Source organism: Sus scrofa, chromosome 3, assembly GCF_000003025.6.
Source record: "Sus scrofa isolate TJ Tabasco breed Duroc chromosome 3, Sscrofa11.1, whole genome shotgun sequence".
Taxonomy (NCBI): Eukaryota; Metazoa; Chordata; class Mammalia; order Artiodactyla; family Suidae; genus Sus; species Sus scrofa.
In genome coordinates, this window is record NC_010445.4 from 60,059,973 (window position 1) to 60,072,256 (window position 12,284).

Here is a 12,284-nt window from a genome sequence, read left to right on the forward strand (position 1 = left end):
GCAAAATTAAAAAAAATTTTATACACTCAAATTTATCACTTGGACTATTATTGTATCTGGATTTTGAGTTTAGTTAGATAACCTTTTCTTATGACCAAGATTATAGAATTCACCCATGTTTTCTCCTAGAACTTTTTTTTTTACTTTTAGATCCTTGATCCAGTTTTTCTTACATACACTGAGATGCGTATCTAACTTCATCTTTATCCAAATGCCTAATCAGTTGTCCTAGCATAATTTAAGAAAAAGTCCAAATATGGAGTTCCCATCATGGCGCAGAAGAATCTAATCCGACTGGGAACCATGAGGTTTCGGGTTTGATCCCTGGCCTCGCTCAATGGGTTGTGGATTCAGCATTGCTGTGAGCTGTAGTGTAGGCCTCAGATGTGGCTCAGATCTGGCATTGATTGCTATCACTCTGGCGTAGGCTGGTGGCAACAGCTCCGATTGGACCCCTGGCCTGGGAACTTCCATATGCCACAGGTGTGGCCCTAAAAAAAATAAAAAAGATAAAAAGACAAAAAAAAAAAAAAAAAAAGAGAAAAAAAAAGGCAAAAAGACAAAAAAAAAAAAAAAAAATTAAAAAAGTCCAAATACGTCTCAGTGATTTGAGATACCATGTTTTTCATTTAACAAATTTTCATATTTACTTATATGTATTTCTGGACTTTCAATTCTATTCCATGAGTCTGATAGCTATGCATGTGCCAATATTACAATCTCTTAGTTACAGTGTTTATATTTAATATTTGGCAAGAATAGTACCCCAAGTAGCTTTTCATTTTTCAGGGTTTTCTTAGATTTCCTGCATACCTATTTTCACATATATACTTTACTATTTACTTGTTCCCTTATTAATCTTTCACTATTTGATTTGCTGGTCTTTACTGATATTCTTTACTTCCCACTTACAGCTCTAATCAATCAATAAATGCATTATACTTTCTTCTTATTCTCTAACTTCTCTTTCTGTTTTTTTTTTTTTTTTATTTATTTGTTTGTTTGTTTTCTTTCGTCTTTTTTAGGGCCGCTCCTGTGGCATATGGAGGTTCCCAGGCTAGGGGTCGAATCAGAGCTGTAGCCACCAGCCTACGCCAGAGCCACAGCAAAGTGGGATCCGAGCCACATCTGCAACCTACACCACAGCTCACAGCAACACCGGATCCTTAACCCACTGAGCAAGGCCAGGGACTGAACCCGCAACCTTATGGTTCCTAGTCGGATTCGTTAACCCCTGCGCCACGATGGGAACTCCTTTCTGTTTTTAAAGTTGCATTATTTCTGCTTCGTTAGAACAATCATCTTTTAACAAATTAAGTCTTTCATCTTTTTTCTGCCTATATTTTAGTTTTAGATAAATCTACAGTTAAATATACTCAATATTCATCATCTTTTTTTCTTAAATTAAGACTTTATTTTTCTAGAACAGTTTCAGGTCTAAAATTGAAAGTGCAGATACTTCCCAGACACCCCCTGCTTCTACACATGCACACCTCCACCCATTATCAACACCCCTTACCTTTCCCCTCGGTATATTTGTTACTATTGATGAACCCACATTCACACATCATAATTGCCCAAAGTTCACTGTTTACATTATGGTTCACTCTTGTGTTGTACAATCTTTGGGTTTAGGTAAATGTATAATGACACATCCATCCTTGTGGAATCATAAAGAGTATGTTCACTGTCCTAAAAATATCTGTGCTTTATCTCTTCATTCCCCCATCCTAACCTCCTGGCAACCACTGCTCTTTTTACTGTCTCTATGGTTTTACCTTTTTCAGAATGTCATAGAGCTAGAATCATACAGTATTCCCATTACACATCTGCTATACCTTTTGAAGTTGTTCTACAGTCCTTGGATGGTCTGTTCTGTTTTTTTTTGTTGTTGTTGTTGTTTACCCATACTTTCTTCTCTTTGCTTTTTGATTTTCAAGACTCTACTGATAGATCCTCCAGCTAGGGATTCTTTTTTTTAAAATGATTTTTATTTTTTTCCATTATAGTTGGTTTACAGTGTTCTGTCAATTTTCTACTATATGGCAAATTGACCCAGTCTCTCTCTCTCTCTCACTCTCTCTCTCTCTCTCTCACACACACACACACACACACACACACACGCACACGCACACGCACACACAAACACACACATTCTGGGACTTTTTTCTCAGCCTTGTCCAGTCTACTACAAAGCTCATCAGGAAAATGGGAAAATAGGTGTATATGGGTGGCTGGGTCATTTTACTGCACAGCAGAAACAGAAGGAACATTGTAAATCAACTGTACTTTTTTTTCCACTGTCTAGTTTATTTCATTTAGCATAATGTCTAGATACTTACAATGGAGCATGACAATGGGAGAAAAAAGTATGTATACATATATGTGTAACTGGGTCCCCATGCTGTACAGTGGGGAAAAAAAATGTCTAGGGGAAATAACAATAAAATTGACTATACTTTAATTTTAAAAAAAGCCCATCAAAGGCATTCTTCATTTCTATTATAATGCCATTTTTTTTAACCCTAGCATCATTAATTACTGCTCGGATTTTCTTGTCCTAGCACTGGGTCTCCCTGTGATTTCTGCTCATGAGTCCATGCTCTAAGGAGCCATGACTCCCTGTATTCACTTCTCTGTCTCTCCACTACTGAGGGCTGTGGTATTTCTGTGTTCTTTTCTCTGTTAGGGATCCAAGAATAGTCTGTTCTGCCAGGCCATCTTTTTACTTGTTAGGATGGAGTTGCAACTTCCAAGCTTCTTACATGTACAACCAGAAATAGGAAGATCAGTCTTTCTGTCCAGTTATCTCTTGGTTGGATAAAACCAATTCCTTAGGCCCTTGCTTTTTAAAAACTATTTTTCTACAACCTTGATACCTGAGGGACTGGCTTAGCTATATAAAAATTCTTGATTCACCCTTTCTTCCCATATGTCTCACTTTAAAATGCTCTTCCATTGTTGCCTTACTTTATATGCTGTTTTTGAGAAATCTAATGCTGGTCTAATTCTCTTATTTTTACAAGTTATTTGATCATTTTTGCTTTGAGATTTGGAGGGATTTTTTTCTTTACCTTTAAAAGCTAATAGTTTTAAGAGGATATATCTCAGAATTGATTGTTCTTGGTCAACTTTCCAAGGTACTTTGTAGACCCTTTCAATATATAGATCCATGTTTTCTTTTCTTGGACCATAGTTATATGTTTGTTCTACCCCTTGTTTTATTTTCTCCTTCAGAGACTCCAATTATATGTATGTTATTTCTTCTTTGCTTTTTTTTTTTTTTTTGTCTTTTTAGGGCTGTACCTTTGGCATATGGAGGTTCCCAGGCTAGGGGTCTAATCAGAGCTGTAGTTGCCAGCCTACACCACAGCCACAGCAACGTGGGATCCAAGCAGTGTCTTTTACCTACACCACAGCTCATGGTAATGCCGGATCCTTAACCCACTGAGCAAGGCCAGGGATTGGACCTGCATCCTCATGGTTACTAGTCATATTTGTTTCTGCTGAGCCCAAACAGGAACTCCTTTTCTTGCTTATTTTCTATTTCAATTTTCTCCTCTCTGACCCTTTTACTTATATCTCTGGCTTATTTTCATTTGTTTTTTCCTGTATTTCTCTTGTACACATTATTTTTTTCCTGTTTTTTTTTTCTATAATCATTAAATTTTCATTTCAGTCTATCTGCCCTTGGGACCACATAATCTTTGTTTCTGAGATAATTTTAAAAATCCCATTTCTATTTTGAATTTTTGATTCAATAGTATTTTACACATATACAAAGCTTGTTTGAGAATATTTAGTTTATAATACAGCTTGTGTTTCATGGCTTGGGGAGGAAAGAGAAGGAATATTCATCAGCTGTCTTAATTTTCACTTTCTGTTTTCTCCTTATAGTAGCTTCTTATGTATTTAATATATTTTAATGAAATACCTAATGGATTTTGAGTGATTTGTAATATTTATAATTCAAGGGCTTTTTGTTTTTGTCAGTGTAGCAATGTGAAGATTATTTTATGTTTTGGTTGTGGGGACAGAGTTAGGTGTATTCTGGTTTGGGGGTTATCTTTTGTCTCACAGGACCATAAATTTTCACCAGTTGCTTGATTTCCCCTGCATCACCTAATGCATCTTCTTCTTTTTAACCTTATTCCCCCCACCCAGAAGTGATGCCATCTCAAATAGCTTGCACTTTTAAGTCTCTTTCCTATAGTTAGTGCTCTGATCCACCAGGACTTAAAAAAAAATTTTTATCATTTAGAAATTAAGCAGCATTCAATTTAAGACAGGAAGAAAACATACTACTTGGTTTCTTAAAAATAGGAAATATTATGAAAATAGTTTTAGTAAAAGAAAAGGTACCTTTATTTGATAGATGATTGTGTGAAAATTCATATCATCATCAAATACTGCTGATAAGCTTGGTCCAAATCCACAAGTTTTTTCTTCTAGTTTGTTGTTAATGTAAGGACTGGTAAAAGCATCAAAGTATGGATCAGGCACAAGATTAGGAACTGATAACACAGTGCTTTGGAAATGATTGATTGCACCTGAAATACCATCCTGTTAAGAGAGAAAAGCATAAGCATACATGTAAACACATATATGCTTATATTTTTGAATTTTATAAATTTCTAAAATCAATAATAATTCCTTTAATCATGCCAGGTACTGTATTGATTCTGAGTACATGACAAACCAGAAACCACAGCCCATCTTCAGGAAATATGTTTTCTAATTAAGAGGCTGGTAAGCAAAAAATTGTAACACATTAAGATGAACATAGTACATTCATTTGAAATATGAACAAAACACAGAAAAGTCTTAAGAGAAGGAAGGCTGAAGAATGCCTAAGAGAAACAGGGAAAGTTTAAAGGGTGAGTTAAACGTTCATATTCTGTGAGCAGTAATTTACATTCTAGGTATCTATCCTAAGATAAGACATTAACTTTGTAAGAATGCTTCATGGTGCAAGGCCAATCACGCAGCATTACTTATAATAAAAACTAATCAGAGAAATACCTTAGTGTTCAACAATAGAAGACTGGTTAAGTTATGATATAGTTGTACGATTGAAAATTAGCATCTCTTCAAAATGATGTCTCTAAAGACTGATTTAATGACATAGGGAAAAACTTGTAATGTTTGAAAAAAGGAGCAAAAAATAAAACTGGTATATAATATACCACTTTAAAAATGTATAGTTTGGGAGTTCCTGTTGTGGCTTAGCAGGTTAATAAACCGACTAGTATTCATGAGGATTTGGATTAGATCCCTGGCCTCATTCAGTGGGTTAAGGATCTGGTATTGCTGTAAGCTGTGGTGCAGATGTGGCTTGGACCTGGCATTGCTGTGGCTGTGGTGTAGGTCTTAGTTGAAGTTCAAATTTGACCCCTAGCCTGGGAACTTCCATATGCCATAGGTATAGCACTAAAAAGAAAAAAAAATGTATATACAAAATTTCATGTTAAGTTAGTTGTGTGGGTATATCAGTATGTACTAAAACAAGATTGAAAAAAAAACATATACTCGGAGTTCCTGCCGTGGCTCATTGGTTAATGAATCTGACTAGGAACCATGAGGTTGTGGGTTCAATCCCTGGCCTTGCTCAGTGGGTTAAGGATCCGGCATTGCTGTGAGCTGTGGTTTATGTCACAGACGTAGCTCAGATCCTGAATTGCTGTGGCTCTGGCGTAGGTCAGCGGCTACAACTCCAATTCAACCCCTAGCCTGGGAACCTCCATGTGCCCTGGGTGCGGCCCCAGAAAAGACAAAAGGACCAAAAAAAAAAAAAAAAAAAAAAAAAAAATATATATATATATATATATATATATATATAAATGTTAAAAAGTCATTTTCTATTTCTGGCATATGAGATTACCGATGATTTTAACAATTTTTTTCTGTGTTTTTCACATTCTCTTCAATGAGAATGAATTGATTTATAATTCATAATAAATACAAACCTATCTAAAGGATACAAAGAAAAGGTATTTCTTGAGTTGCCTTTTTTTTTTTAATTTTTTTGTCTTTTTGCTATTTCTTTGGGCCACTTCTGCAGCATATGGAGGTTCCCAGGCTAGGGGTCGAATCGGAGCTGTAGCCACCGGCCTACGCCAGACCCACAGCAACGCGGGATCCAAGCCGCGTCTTCAACCTACACCACAGCTCATGGCAAAGCCGGATCGTTAACCCACTGAGCAAGGTCAGGGACCGAACCCGCAACCTCATGGTTCCTAGTCGGATTCGTTAACCACTGCGCTATGATGGGAACTCCTTGAGTTGAGTCTTAAAAGAGGAGCAGGAGCTTGTCAAGTGCACAAGACAAGAGTATAGTTCTTGCAAGTCACTGAGTGTAAGAAGCCCAACGGGGCTGGCAGTCTGGGTGCTGGAGCACAGATGCCAGTCTGGAGAAATGCAGTCACGATGCAGTCAGCTCCCTTACGAATGGCCTTGTGAGTGTTGCTGGCTTCCAGTGTCAGCCTAGAGTCCAACATTCCCCAGATTGTGACCAGAGACTACCCTAAATTCAAAGGGTCTTATGGTCAGATAAGTTTGGGGAGAAACCTTAAGTTAAAACAAAGTTAAACAGAATTCTTCTCTGGATCTACTAAACAGGATTTTTCATATTTGTTAATAATGCAAGTGCACATCCCAAACCCTTTTCTCCTAGAAAGCCATGTCAATGTCTTAGAGAGCATCCTTTGAAAATGCTACTATCAGCAATTGAGACATTTGATTTTAAGTGATGTGAACAGATTGGTCTATGAAATAATCTTGCAGCGAGCAATATATAAAATGGATCAGAAGGAAGAGAGGCGGGCAGGACAGAAGAGACTCCTACAGCAGACCCGCTGAGAGAGGACGAGGTTCCCAAGGAGGGGAGGTACAACTAAGGTCAACAGACAGGACTTGCTGATTGGTCTCAAAGAGGAAAGGATCTAGGATGACTCCCAGATTGCTGGCTCGGGCACCGGGATACCGCCTTTCATCAAAGAGGAGATACGAAAGGAGGAGTAAGTTTGGGCAGAAGTCGATCATTTTAATTCATTTTGGTGAGTTGGAAATTTCCACATGACTCTGAGTCTGGAGCTTAGAAGGAAGGGATTGATGGAAATACATACGTAAAGTCACCATTCTAGAAGCGGTAGTTAGACCAATTTTCAGACAGGAGCAACCAGGAAGAACATCCAGAAGGTGGGGAGGAGTGAGCCCGTCAGGAACACAACAGTCAAAGGTCAGACAAAAAAAGAGGCTTGAAATACAGGAATGAAATGGAAAAATGTTGGCACAGGAATACAACCAAGAGAAATCAAGGAGGGAGACTATTTCCAGAGTGGGAGCAATAAATAGAATCACATGCAACAGGAGGTCTGTCAAACTGAACAGGAAAAGAACTGAAAAATTTATTAGGAAACCACAATCAACTCAAGCAAGAACAATGTCAGATGTCAAGACTTGGTAAATAATTTTCCTTTCGATCATGCTCTATATGTATATGTATGTTTATAACAATGAGATGGGAATATATGTTAAGGCTAATGATCAAAATAATAAGAAAAAATAGGAAATTCATGAGTGACAGTCCTGTTTATACTGCCAGGGGATAATTTTGTGATAATTTTGTGGTTACACGAAAACAAAATGTTATGTGTGATATGGACACATGAACACACCTGGCCTACAACTTCATGTGTAGAAATTAAAAATGTGGGAAGTAGATATGATACATATAATCAATGAAATTCTACTCAGCTATAAAAAAACCAAAACAATATCATTTGCAGCAACATAGATAAAACTGGATTCTCATACTAAGTGAAGTAAGTCAGAAAGAGAAAGACAAATGCAATATTATATCACTTATATGTGGAATCTAAAATATGATACAAATATACCTATCTATAGAACAGAAACAGACTCACAGACACAGAGAACAGACTTGTGGTTGCCAAGGTGAGGGGGAGGGAGCAGGATGGACTGAAAGTTCGGGATTGGTAGATGCAAGCTGTTACATGTAGAATGGATAAGCAATGAGGTCCTGCTATACAGCACAGGAAACTATATCCAATCTCTTGGGACAGAAGGTGATGGAAGATAATATAAGAAAGGGAACGTACACACACACACAGACTACACTCAATTTTCTATAGATTATGCTCTCTTGGTGGTGTGCCCAACCAAGCCCCTAAACTGCCTCAAGTTAAAGAAAACATGCTAACCTTTCAGATACTTTTTATATAGACATCATGCTGTGCACAGAACAATGATTTCTCTTTTTCTTATGATCATTTTGGAGACATGACACCAGCGATCCTGCCAATCATTTGACGGCAGAGCAGCCTCTTCATTTTCTAAAAAGGTATTTATACCTGGATGTTATAGGAGGTAACACATACCAGAAAGTCTTCCAAAGAAGGCTCAAAGAGCAGTGACTGGACGGTCAAAATCAGTTCTGTGAGGAACATGGGGGTGAGAGACTCATCTTCTTCCTGCTTCTCCATCATGGGGGCCCCCTGAAATGAGCACATTTACAGTGTTACCAAGATACAAGCACCAAGGTGTAAAATAAAAACCCTCTCTGTATTACAAAAGGCACAGACACTTAAGCTTATGCAATTAGTTCATCTTATAATATTGGCATGTCTTTCAAAGAATATTATCATAGACATTAAAGGATAAAGGCAAATATGGAAAGACTGCACAATAGTGTAAAACTTCACTCCTTGTGAAAACACTGTCATCACAGTGCAAAGGCAAAGAGGAAACCAGAAAAATCTATCAGTAATGTATATGGCAGACAGAAGGTTGATAATATTGAAATATAAAGGTACTTGACATATAGTCAATAGAAATATACACTAGAAACATGGGTTGATATCAAATGGAAATAAAGAGAAAAGTGGGGCATCAGGCGGCATAATCTGACATTTTTTAAAAGGAAATTGATCTGCAGTTGTAACTTACACCACAGCTGTGGCAACACCAGATCCTTTAACCCACTGTACCAGGCTGGGGATTGAACCTGTGCCTCTGCAACAACCTGAGCTGCAGCAGTCGGATTCTTAACCCACTGCGCCACGGTGGGCATTCCTTACAAGGAAATATTAATCGACCTCTTCCTTCTTTTCTTCTTCAAGATGGTTTATTTAGTAACATTTATCGAGTATTTACTGTGCACCAGCCAGTGTCAGGTATTCACATAAATCCACACCAACTATATGTAATAGGTATCATTATTGCTCCCATAAGAAAAATAGGATCTTGAGAAGGTAAGACATTTCACAGAGGACCCACTGTTTCGTAAGTGGCAGCCCAGAATTCACACTCAGGTCTTTCTGACCTTGAGACCTATACTTTTATCCCTGTACTGGGTGGCATTTAAAGGGATATAACTTTTAAAAGCAGTGATATATTAGTTTACATCCATCGGCTTGACAAAGATTAAAATGAATGACAATATATAGTGTGCAGGTAGCCAAAGCTTACTCTCAAACATTGCTAGGAAGGTTGTAAATTGACACAAAATTTTCTGGAAAGTTATGCATCATTTTCAAAAGCCTTAACGAGTAAGCATATTCCTGACCCAACAATTCCACATCAAAGAATCTCTTCTAAGAGGAAAAATCAGAGACGTGTGAAAAAATATATAGACAAGGATGTTCTTTGTAGCATGATTTGGAGTAGTGAGAAAGTGATCGATAATAGCAAATTATGTATAAGATTTATAATACATTTCCATGTGCAAATGTTATGTGGAAGCAACACATATTGACTCAGGAGATTTTTCATAAAACATTGTGCTAAGTGGAAAGACCAGGTGATAAAGCAGCAAGTAAAGCAGGATTCCCCTTTTCTCCTTGGAAGTAGTTCTCCTGGTACAGCAGAGCATGCTTTTCCTTCTGTGTTTTTCAAATTTTCTGCATTTTGCAGACATTACCTTTATAATTAGAAAAATAAGTGTTACATTCAAAATGTGGGAGTATTTAGTGAAATCAGGCATTGAGAATAGAGGAAGAGAGGACATAATGAAAAAGAGTATTTGGCTAAAATCCAACTTCTGGAGAAAAGGAAAACTATGGCAAAGAGCATCAGGCCTTAAAACTGCATAGCTGGGTTTCCTGGGGGAAGTTGAGATGTGGAGGTAGGAAGCTTGATGAAACAAGGTCAGCATGTTTTGCTATGCTTTTAGGTGTCTAGCTTGAAGCTATTATCCAGGATGGAGCCGAGGGAAAGCTTATTGCGACATAAGAGAATATGTTTTCTCTCTTAGCTTTGCTGAAATGCACAGTCAAATTCATACTATTTCATCTCAAACATCTCTAAAAAATTTTTGTTTTATTTTTATTAGAGTATAGTTGTGTATACACACACGCATATATATATATACACATTTTATATATATATGCATTTTATATATATATACGCATTTATATATATACGCATTTTATATATATACATGCATTTTATTAGAGTATAGTTGTGTATACACACACGCATATATATACACACATATATACACACACACGTATATATATATACACATACATACACGCATATATATATATATACATATATATACGCACATTCTTTTTCTCATACTCTCTTCCATCATGTTCTCTCCCAAGAGACTGGAAATAGTTCTCTGTGCTGTACAGTAGGACCTCACTGCTTATCCTTTCTGAATGTAATAGTCAAACATCTCAAATTATGCTGTGTTTCTAAGATCAACATCCTCCCAAGAGGTCATCCGCTGAAAGCACAGTGATTTGCATCCATGATTTGCTTCCTCTCACCTCTAAACCATTGTTTATCTCTTTCATTTGTACCACTTTTCCTGCTTCCCTCTGCCACTTCACAACAAAGATGCCTTCTAAATGAAAAGCTTCTTGGGGGTAAGTACTTGCTATGCTTTTCATCACTGGGTAGCCAACACCCAGCACAAGGCTTGATACATAGTAGATACTTAATGAATATTTGTTAAATGAATATAGGAGGAAACTTTAGCAAACGCCCATGAGAGAGACTGCAAACTTCACCATAGTGGATGCTTTCTCTGCCATTAGATACTTGCTGAGATGCTGATTTTCACTCTGCATTTCACATGTGTGTAGTAGACGCTGATTATACTGTGAAATCCTCTAAGCACTTCTCCTATTTTTTCCAGCACACAGAAAAGTAGTATAATTCCTAGTGCACAATAAGCACCCCTCAATAAACGCGGACCAGTGAATTTTCTTAATTGTGTCTGAATGTACCTTTTTATCAGTGACTTCAGGCTTCTCTTCTGTAATCCATTTCTGAATGACATCTGCTGAAGGTGTTCGTTTTAGCTTGTCAGTGAGATGATTCAAAAGAGAGCTGGCAGAGTTTACTGTTAGGACGTGCATGGTGTTCTCAATTAGATAGTCATTTAGGCGGATAAAGCTTGAAAAGAAAAAAATACAGCTTCACTTTTCTATACTCACTACATGTATTTGAAAGTGACTCTAAAGAAAGTATTTACATTTTAAAATATCATAATTTCTCTTTGACTTTCCATTTACATTACAATATCAGATACTTATTGTCCAGAAGGATTGTTCTTAAGACATTCTTCATTTTAAAACACAAACATACACAATAAATAGCATCAAGTTAGCTAGGTATTCTAACCATTCAATAGGATATTTAATGAGCAATATAGTTGTTATGAAGAAAGCACAGAGCTCATCTAGCTGAAAGGGCTGTATTTTTTAAGATGCTTTAAAGAAGAAATCAGTAAATATACAACATCTGTGACTTACATTCTAATGGTAATGAAATCTTTGCTATTGAATAAATGCTGTTTGATGGCAATTGCTAACCCAAAGATAAGAATTTTATATTTCCTTGCTTGAATGCTTAGAATGCAGACTGAGTCAGCATGGCATTTGGAATAATGTTTTATTTGGCTTAAGTGGAGTCCAGGGGGCCTCTAGTCTATGATGGGGGCCTCAAGGACTGCTTCGCTGCCTTCTGTTGCAATACAGACGTGATTGTCAGATTATTCACCTATAAACCAGGGCACAATTAAGACTTGTCAAATAGTTGTAAAAAATGGACTAAGTTAGTGAGCACAGAGTAAGAGTCATCAGTGTTTTAAAGTGCTGCACACAACTTTTCAGACAACGTTTAGTGATTTTGCTTGCAAGAGGTGTTTGCAGCGATGAGGTTTTAGGATGATGCAAAATCCAAACCCTGGGACAAAGGCAAGATTCCTGCTGGGCAAGCAGATGGAGGGTCCTGGTAAGGTCCTGGAAAGC

General features: G+C 37.2%; 1 protein-coding gene across 5 annotated transcripts in view; it reads right to left on the reverse strand.

Annotated features, from left to right (window-relative positions):
• Nucleotides 1-12,284, reverse strand: part of DNAH6 (dynein axonemal heavy chain 6) — a 254,417-nt gene that overhangs the window by 200,115 nt on the left and 42,018 nt on the right. For all 5 annotated transcript variants that reach the window (XM_021087305.1, XM_021087306.1, XM_021087308.1 and 2 more), the window contains 3 exons: nucleotides 11,259-11,427; nucleotides 8,400-8,516; nucleotides 4,363-4,563 (listed from right to left, as the gene is read on the reverse strand). In XM_021087305.1, coding sequence (XP_020942964.1) covers nucleotides 4,363-4,563; nucleotides 8,400-8,516; nucleotides 11,259-11,427 — 487 coding nt within the window. The remainder of the gene's footprint in view (nucleotides 1-4,362; nucleotides 4,564-8,399; nucleotides 8,517-11,258; nucleotides 11,428-12,284) is intronic.